Source organism: Colobus angolensis, unplaced genomic scaffold (assembly GCF_000951035.1).
Source record: "Colobus angolensis palliatus isolate OR3802 unplaced genomic scaffold, Cang.pa_1.0 Scaffold47, whole genome shotgun sequence".
Lineage (NCBI taxonomy): Eukaryota > Metazoa > Chordata > Mammalia > Primates > Cercopithecidae > Colobus > Colobus angolensis.
Genome location: NW_012118154.1, coordinates 3,487,658 through 3,496,397, shown reverse-complemented (window position 1 = coordinate 3,496,397; position 8,740 = coordinate 3,487,658). Strand labels below are relative to the sequence as shown.

General features: G+C 55.9%; 2 protein-coding genes and 1 pseudogene across 2 annotated transcripts in view; all 3 read right to left on the bottom strand.

The window, feature by feature from the left end:
• Nucleotides 1-3,466, bottom strand: part of CHRNB1 (cholinergic receptor, nicotinic, beta 1 (muscle)) — a 19,791-nt gene extending 16,325 nt beyond the window's left edge. The window contains exons 1-6 of the mRNA XM_011958521.1: nt 3,342-3,466; nt 3,117-3,256; nt 2,414-2,458; nt 1,300-1,409; nt 1,083-1,191; nt 582-729 (exon numbers count right to left, since the gene is read on the bottom strand). Of these exons, the coding sequence (XP_011813911.1) occupies nt 582-729; nt 1,083-1,191; nt 1,300-1,409; nt 2,414-2,458; nt 3,117-3,256; nt 3,342-3,399 (610 nt within the window). The 5' untranslated portion in view covers nt 3,400-3,466. The remainder of the gene's footprint in view (nt 1-581; nt 730-1,082; nt 1,192-1,299; nt 1,410-2,413; nt 2,459-3,116; nt 3,257-3,341) is intronic.
• A 122-nt stretch (nt 3,467-3,588) lies between these two features.
• FGF11 (fibroblast growth factor 11) lies at nt 3,589-7,810 on the bottom strand. The gene is made up of 5 exons (XM_011958513.1): nt 7,735-7,810; nt 6,975-7,105; nt 6,677-6,780; nt 5,735-5,933; nt 3,589-5,451 (listed from the first exon to the last, which is right to left on the bottom strand). The coding sequence occupies exons 2-5, from the start codon at nt 7,099-7,101 to the stop codon at nt 5,381-5,383; spliced, it is 501 nt and encodes a 166-aa protein (XP_011813903.1). The 5' UTR covers nt 7,102-7,105; nt 7,735-7,810; the 3' UTR covers nt 3,589-5,380.
• Nucleotides 7,811-7,960: 150 nt separating this feature from the next.
• The window catches only part of LOC105523686, a 1,076-nt pseudogene continuing 296 nt past the window's right edge, over nt 7,961-8,740 (bottom strand).

Here is an 8,740-nt window from a genome sequence, read left to right as displayed (position 1 = left end):
GGCTAATTTTTTGTATTTTTAGTAGAGACGGGGTTTCACCGTGTTAGCCAGGATGGTCTCGATTTCCCGACCTCGTGATCTGCCCTCCTCAGCCTCCCAAAGTGCTGGGATTACAGGTGCGAGCCACCGCACCCGGCCTTTTTAAAATCTTTCTGAGATGAACTTTCACTCTGTCACCCAAGCTGGAGTGCCGTGGTGCCATCTCAGCTCACTGCAGCCTCCGCCTCCCCGGTTCAAGCAATTCTCCTGCCTCAGCCTCCCGAGTAACTAGGATTACAGGCGTCTGCCACCATGCACGGCTAATTTTTTGTGTTTTCAGTAGAGACAGGGTTTCACCATGTTAGTCAGGGTGGTCTTGAACTCCAGACCTCAAATGATCCGCCCGCCTCGGCTTCCCGAAGTACTGGGATTGCAGGCGTAAGTCACCACCCCGGCAATTTCCATACTTTTAAAATGTAGATAGCCATACCCATCTTGCTGACCCCACAGGGCTGTATTGGGCATCCCTGACAGGATATTTATGAGCCTGTTAGAAGCTGGAAATCATAGAGCCCATGGATGTAGGAGCCATGCCCACTCACCAATGAAAGTCCCTTCATGAATGTGGATTTCCTGCTGCTCTTGCCCGTCAGGACCCAGGCCTGTCTGCAGGCTGACCTCGGAGCTGTCGTAGCTGTAGGAACTGAACACCATAGTGCAGTTCTGCCAGTCGAAGGGGAAGTAGGTGACCTGGACGGAGGGGAGAGTCACTAGAGCTGCCAGAGAATCAGTCAGCGCTGATGGAGTTTGGGAGGCCTTTGGGGAGGGCACAGGGAAGGGGAATCATGGAGGAATTGGAGGGTTATGAAGGGAACCCATAGAGAAAATGGGGGTGGGGAGAGAGGTCACTGAGTAAGACTAGAAGCCAAAGAAAGTGTACAGAACACTCAATGGAAAATTAGGAGGGTAGACAAGAGGTGAGGGTCATGGGGATTAGATAATGGGGGAAGGATGAAGGATGGGAGTCGCTGGAGAGTCAGGATGTCTATGGAAAGGGAGGGTTTCTAAAAGCTCCTTCAGCTTCCAGTGTAGAGCCGGGAAACCTGGATGCTGCAGCTGCTGCGGTAGATGCCCGGGGGTTGCCAACGCACGGAGCCGTCAGAGGACGCCACGACGTTAATGTCCAGAGCCACGTCAAAATTCCCATCATTGCTGCAGAGAAGAGATCTCATCTGGGATCAGGCCCCGCGCCCGGAGGCCCCGCCCCGCCCCGCCCCGCGAGGCCCTGCCCCACCTCCCGGGCTTTGGAAGGTCTCCTACTTGTTCAGTAGCACCAAGTCAGGGAGCCACACGGATTCCGCCGTGATGCGGAGCAAATCGATGCCGTCGTGCTCAGCAGGGTCCCAGCTCAGTCTGTAGTCAGTCCACTCCTAGTGAAGCAGAGGCTGAGGGGCTGTCCCGGGTTGGAGGCCGGGAGGGGACGAGGGATTTCCACAGGAAGCCCAGGAAGGGAGTGCAAGGAAGGGGAGCAGGGCAGGCATAAACTGTGGGTCAAGGGGCCGGGGTTCTGGCTCTGGCTCCGCCTTCACTCGCTGGGATCCACATCAGCTAATTTCCCTTCCCCCGCACCGGGTTTCAATTTTTTACTCTGTAAAAATGAGGAGGCTGCACCAGCTAGCCTCTAAAACAGTGGTTTTCTTTTTTTTTTTTTTTTGAGACGGAGTCTCGCTGTGTTGCCCGGGCTGGAGTGCAGTGGCCGAATCTCAGCTCACTGCAAGCTCCGCCTCCCGGGTTCACGCCATTCTCCTGCCTCAGCCTCACGGGTAGCTGGGACTACAGGCGCCCGCCACCTCGCCCGGCTAGATTTTTTTGTATTTTTTAGTAGAGACGGGGTTTCACTGTGTTAGCCATGGTGGTCTCGATCTCCTGACCTCGTGATCCGCCCGTCTCGGCCTCCCAAAGTGCTGGGATTACAGGCTTGAGCCACCGCGCCCGGCCTAAAACAGTGGTTTTCGATCTGCAGTTCGCAATCCTTTAGTGGATGGGAAATCAAATTAGTGGTCCCAAACCATTGTTTCAAAAATTAGAATGGGCCAGGTGCAGTGGCTCATGCCTGTAATCTCAGCACTTGGGGAGATTCCCCCCGAGGCTGGTGGATGGCTCAAGCTCCCGCATTCAAGACCAGCCTGTGCAACACAGTGAGACCGCGTCACATACACACACACGCACACACACACACACATACAATTAGAATAAAAAATACATGGGGTGCAACTCCTGTAGTCAAGTTAGGTGTTGTTTCCTCGAAGTTTGGCTTCAGTTGTAAACGTGTTATCTAAAGTCATGATGTAAAAAATATTCTTACTGGGCTGGATATTCAAGGAAATTGTCAAGGCAGCGGGAGGCCCTTTCCCACCCTGCGGGGTCTCCATACCAGGTCTAAGTACACCTTTGTGCTCATCTCTTCATCCTTCTCGTTCTACAAGGGAAAAATTTAAGGAGTAAAGGTGAAGTAGGGTGGAGAGAAATGAGGGGGCTGGGAAGGCCAACCTCTCCTGGGAACCCCGCCCCCTTTTTCTGAGCCCCATCCTCTTGGGTCCAAGTCCACATCCCAGAAGGGGCGTTAGTTTAAGACCTGCCTCTATCTCAGAAACACCCTTTCCGGCCATCTACACTCCCAGCCTATCAACCTACCAGATCCGCTCCTGCCTAGCCCTCCGCCTTGCTCTGTCCCGGGCCCTGCCCTCAGCTCTTAATCCACCCAGCCGTGAATCTCCACCCGCCGCCATTTATTGACCCCTGAGTACCAAACACCCTGGGCACTCAGGACCCATATGGCCCTACCTCAAAGTCCATCCCCCAGCCCCTGCCTCGTCCCCAGCTCCACTTTAAGGTCTGGTCACAGGTCCGTCCATCACCCTACCCGGCTCTACTCCAGGCCTGTCCACCAGCCATGGCCAGAGCTTGTCCATTTGTCTGATTTCCACCCAGTCTTCACTGAAGGCTGGTCCCTCTCAGCCTGGTCAAGTCCCAGGCCCCGCCCCCAGTCTGTCCCTGGTCCGGCCTTGCCTAAAGTCACGCCCCCCGGCCGGTCGGCAGGCCTGACCTCTATCCCCACCCCCGCCGTGCGCCCTCACCAGGCTGATGAGTTGTGCCAGGATGAGACCAACGCTGACCCTGACACGGTCTCCCACCTCCCGCGCTGGCCGCACAGAGCTATCATAGCCAGAGAAAAGTTTCTCCCGGAGGCGGCCCTCTGCCTCCGAGCCGCGGACGCCTGGGGAAGGAGAGACTAAGTGCAGCCCTGGTGTCTGGCCACAACCGCTGGACCCCGTCACTGCCCCTTCGGGGCCTACACTTACCTGGGGCGAGCGGCGCCCCCAGCGCCCCCAGCAGCATCAGCAGAGCCCCTGGGATCATAGCTTGGCGGCTTGTTCAGTGACTTCGCTCGGAGAGCCACTGGGACCGCCAGCACAGGGGAAGTGACGAGGAGCCCGAGAATGTGCACCTGTTGCTGGGGGCAGCCGCCAGCCCACCCGCCCCGCCCCTGGGACTTGATCCTGCCTCGAGCAACTGCCAAGCCCGCCACCAACAGACGACAGATAGGACTTTAGTTGTATACATCGTCTTTAATTGAGAAAGCGTGGAGTGGAGACCCGATCCCCTGGGAGCAGTTCCAGGAGTTGGGTGGAGCCTCAGCGGGGTTTGTGTGGGTGAGGGGACATCTACTCCTCTTGCAACAAGCCAGAAGTAGAACAGCCTAAGGAAAAGTGACCTGCCTTGGAGCCCTAATCCCTCCCTTAGGGCCCCCTCAGCCTACCCTATCCAAATCTGAGGCTATGGGAGTCTCCCTCCTAGTTCACTAGCAGGTTCCCAGTTTTTTCCAGGCTGCCCCTAGTGCTCCATGTTTTTCTGAAAAAATCTAGACAGGCCCTTTTTGGGTATCTAAAACTCAGCTAAGGTTCTAAGCTGTAAGGTAAAGCAAGTTCTATCCAATTAGAAGCTGTCGGGGCATATGAGGTCTGGAGTGCAAGAGGCCTTCACCCTCCTTGGCCTGACCTATAGGGGAGAAGGGTGAGACTTATTGCTGAATTGGGGTCTCCTCACTGGGAGGGTCAAGGCTGTATCCATTTGTCCTTTTTATTCAGGACACATTACTTTAAGGACCTCAGCTTTAAAGGGGACCTGGAAGGAATTCCTGCTGAGGTAGCTAAGTATTCATATCCACCCAACACAGAGGCAGGCTCAATCATGCCATAATTTTGACCGCTCCCCCATCCCAGCTTCCCTACTATGAGCCAGGGATCTTTCCAAAATTCCTCTGCCCTTCTCCAGACTCTGTCTCCCTGGCACGACCTCATCTGGGTTGAAGTAGCTAGAAACTGCATGTAAAAATAAGCTTAGCATTCTATATGGAAGAATCATATTTTTAGAGAATTATCTAGGAAAAACAAGAAGTGGTTCTTGATTCATCCAGAACTGTTTTTATGAATCATAGCTGGGTCTTTTCCAGAACTCATCCGTAATAGGTATCACTCAAGAAGGTGAGAGGGTGGGGCCAGCACTTACTGAGAGCAATAATACGGCTATACAGGCCCTAGCTCCATCCTGGGTAAAAAGGCTGAGAGTCATGATCTATGTCCTAGAGCTGGGATTCAGGAGGAAGTATAGCTCCATAAAGCTCTAGAATTGGGTGTCTCTGGGATAAGAAGGTTAAACTCGTGGTCATCTGAGACTGGTTCCAGTTCAGGCCAAGGCCAACAGCTAGGCAAGGTTCAAATCTAGCCTCTTTCTACTTGGAAACCAGGGATCCATCTGAGTCAAGGACAGAAGCCTGATGGATCCAGAGCAAAGGCTGGCAGCATGCCTGGGTTCCAGCACAGAGCCCTAGTGCAGAAGTGGCCCTGGCTAGGGTGTCCAGTGTTCCAGAATGTGTCCAGACCAAGGCAGAAGGTAGAGTAGGGAAAGAAGGACACATGAATCCTGAGCTTCAGTGAATCTAGAAATGGCTCAGTGGCAACGAAAATGGGCACGGGACTCCAGGAACTGGCTGAGCTGGCGTGGGAAATGTTTGCGCCCTGGCTGTCCATTTGGGAACTCCCGGCGCCATCTCAGGAAAAGGCATGGCGTTGTGTGAGTGTGGAAAGAAAGAAGTGATCAGCCAGGACCATCTTCAGACATCCCCCTCTCTGACTCCCTCCTAGGCCCAAGGATCTAAGGGTCTCAGCAGCCTCAGAAGTCACAGCCAGCCCCTAGGCTCCCTCAGGGTAGAGCACCTGGTGGGACCTGGCTGCTCAGGGCATGTGTGTGGCAGCAAGGGTGACAGCAGGACCGGGAGACAGGTTATGGTGGTGGCTGGCTCACTGGGAGTGCAGGGAACCTCCAGTCCAGGGACTACATTTCAGGGGGCAGGGGGACTGGAAGGGGAGGCCTCGGGGACACTGTGGAGAGAAGGCTCCCGGTACATGGCCACTGTGAAGGGGAGAAAAAGAGGAGCAGGGAAGGAGAGTTAGGCACAGAGGGACCAGGCAGAACCAGTGCTCTGAAAGGGCTCCCTTCCCGTACATTCACCCTCCCAGAACCCCAACCCACAGGAGGAGAGCACCCCAAACCCCCAAAGGGCAAAGCCTTCCTGGCTTGATCTGTCATAGCAGGGTCCTCTTATCACTTGTAGCCTGAGCTGTCTGCCCCTAAATATCTATATCAAGGTCAATATCCTCTCCCGTGGTCCACATTTTCTTGAGTCTATACCCACCCTCCATGAGCTTAGGCAGAAAGTGGGCAGCTGCCTTGGTCTTCTTAACTCGGTTTCCCTTCATGACCTGGCCCTCCTTGTCCAGGCCGAGGTACCAGGCCCGGCCAGAACGACGCTGGCGGTAGAGAGCAGAGGCGTACAGGACGTAGTAATTCTCAAAGACACACTCCTTAAAGCGACACTCAGCTGTGAAATGCGGCTAAGGAGACAAAGACCCAGAAAGGCACACAAAGACAGAGAGATAAAAAGACACATCACTGGGCAGAAGGGAGCTCATAGAAAGCACAAGCCAGGATAGATAGGTATAATCCATATGTTTTTTGGGGGAGGGGGAGGGCAACTTCTGAGTCCCTGTAGGAACTGGGAGCAAAGGGAGGACAAGGAAGAGGCCTGGTGGGCCCCTGAGGGCTAAGAACTAGGCTCTGGGCCAAGCGCAGTGGCTCATGCCTGTAATCCCAACACTTTGGCAGGCTGAGGCGGGTGGATCAGCTCAGGTCAGGAGTTCGAGACCAGCCTGGCCAATAGACCCTGTTACTATTTTTTTTAAAAAAAGAACTAGACTTTTAGGGGTCTTGGAATAAGATTCCTTCTCTCCACTGTATTCCCAATTTCTCACTATCCCCTATCCTGGATGACTCTAGGGAAGTGAGTAATGACAAAATCTGGAGGAGATGGGATGAGAAGTAGGGGCCCTAAAAGGCAGAAAGAGTTGGACATTCAAAGAGCCTGGGGCTGTGTTGGGGGTGTGCAAGGAGTGGGCATTGGAGAGACCCTAGAGGACTTGGTCCAGGACGGGCAGTGATGACAGAGCATGAGCAAAAGCCGGAGGGAGGAGTCCCGGGCAAAATGTCTGTAGTTGAGGAAGACTGTCATTCCCTCAAGGGACAAATTGAGGAAGGGGAGTTCCCAGTATTCCCCGGCCACTCAGCCTCATTGTCTCACCGAACTATAGAGCAGTCCCTCAGCATTCATGGCCATGTAGTGACCCAGCTTGGCGCTCTGGATGGTGACCACACGGAGGCCTACAGGGATCAGGTTGAAGTGGGCTGGGGGTGGAGAGAGGGAGCATCAATACCCAGGCCTCTGACCCTCACCTGAGCTCCCCTCATCCCAGCTCCGCTTTTTCCCTTAGGGGTCAGGAACACGGACCAATGGCAACAGAAGCTGAAGAGGGAATGGGATTGTCATCTGCTGTCCCCATTCTCCCCCTTCCCACCCGGTGGCCAGCTTCCCCTCTCACTGAAGGAGCTGGTATCCTCTGGGGTGCCCTGGATACTTCCGTCGGGATTCGCCTGGAGGTAGAAACCCTGGCGGCAGAACAGTTTGGTGACGATGCCTTTGAGCTGAGGCTCTGGAGAGAGAGACATTCATCTTTGAAAATGACATCTCTGTTCCCAGAAACATTCCTACACTTGGCAGGATCAGAGGATGCAAGGAGAATGAAAGGAAGGAAGAGGGTCCCAGGGCCCCAGCTCTCTTACCCTCGAAGCACGCTCTCTCCCACCTCCCTTTCACTCCTGGGAAAGCTGGTGTGGGTCCCTTCTGTTTCCTATAACCAGGAGCTTTCAGTGTAATTTATTGAAATTTATTTAAATGGCTTAATTCCTACCCTACAGCTTAACCAGAAGCGGGGAGGAGTGGGGGAGGAGGGAGGGGAGAGATATATCAAAACGCAGGGACAGAGGGAGACCAGCAGGGGTACTGAAGGGGCAGCGTGTTTGCGAAGGTGGGGGACGGTGGCAGAAGCAAATTGACCACAGCGTAGGGGCTCTCCCTCAGGGGTGGGGGTGGGACTGGGCCTGACGCTGACTCAGCACCTGCTGCGGCTGCCGCTAGCTTGGCAAGAGCCTTGCCTTGGCCCAGCGCCGGCCTGTCTGACACTGACCCGTCTGTCTGTCTGTCTGTCTGTCTGTCTGCTGGCTTGCGGGGGCCCAGCTCTCCCTGAGGCTCAGCCTCTCCCCTTCGGCCAGGTAACCCGCCTGGGGTAAGGGGGACAAAACCAAGGATATGGGGGGGTGGGAGCTGAGGAGATGGAGAGGCAGGCTGAGTCACGTGGGGGCCCGGTCCCACTCAGAGGGTGGGCTGCGGATTGTACCACTATGGGCAGCCGGTGGCGCGGGGAGGAGGGCGCGAGGGGACTACCCTTAAGGGAGTTGGGAGCGGGCGGGAGCAGGGCCAGAGGGACTCCCTGACTGTCGCACCTGGACGGGGACCACACTCTAACTCTCACAACTCTCCTCCCCCATCACTTGCTCTCTGCCGACTTCCCTGTCCCCCCTTGTAGGTGGTACGACCCCCAAGAGTCTGCGCCCATCTCTAGCCGTGAACTGTATCTGAGTTCCTCCCAGCGTAGGGTCCCCTGAGCCTACGGGACCGATTTCGGAGTGGCGCGGGGGTTAAGGGAGGGGGTGTCCAGCTCCGTTCTTGAAGCACAGGTCACGGGAGGAAGGCGCATAGAGGGCTGGCCGGCGAGGTAGCTGCAAGGACACCCGAGGGAGAGCTGGGGAGATTGGCTCGGAGCCAGGAGAGCTCGACCAGGAGGAACCGAGTCCAGGCGTGGAGGAGCGGGAGAACCGGGGCGGGCAGGGGCTGGGGGGGCGTGCTGCTGGAGCTGCAGAAACCCTTGGGGTGACCCAGGCGTCTGGAAACCCCCAGGCTTCTCCGCTCCAGATTGAAAGAATCGCGAGAACCGGCACGTAGGCGGAGGACGATGGGGGTGGGGACTGCTGTGTTGGGAAGGGGGGACGAGCGGGAACTGCGAGGCTTTCGGGGAGCTAGACTTAGCCCCTCAAGCCTTCCCCTTGACCTCGAAAATAAGGAGACTCCGGGTTATGGACTAAAGAGAAGGGAAACTGAGGCACAGTCTGGCAGGGACTTTGTCGTCCTGGCCCACCCCCTTCCACTTCCGAGGAGCCCCTCAGCCGGGCCCTTTCCTTCAGAGTCCCTGGCCTCAATCTCCCAGGCAGAGACACCTCTGGCCGGGAGACCCCGCCCCAGCCGCACTCA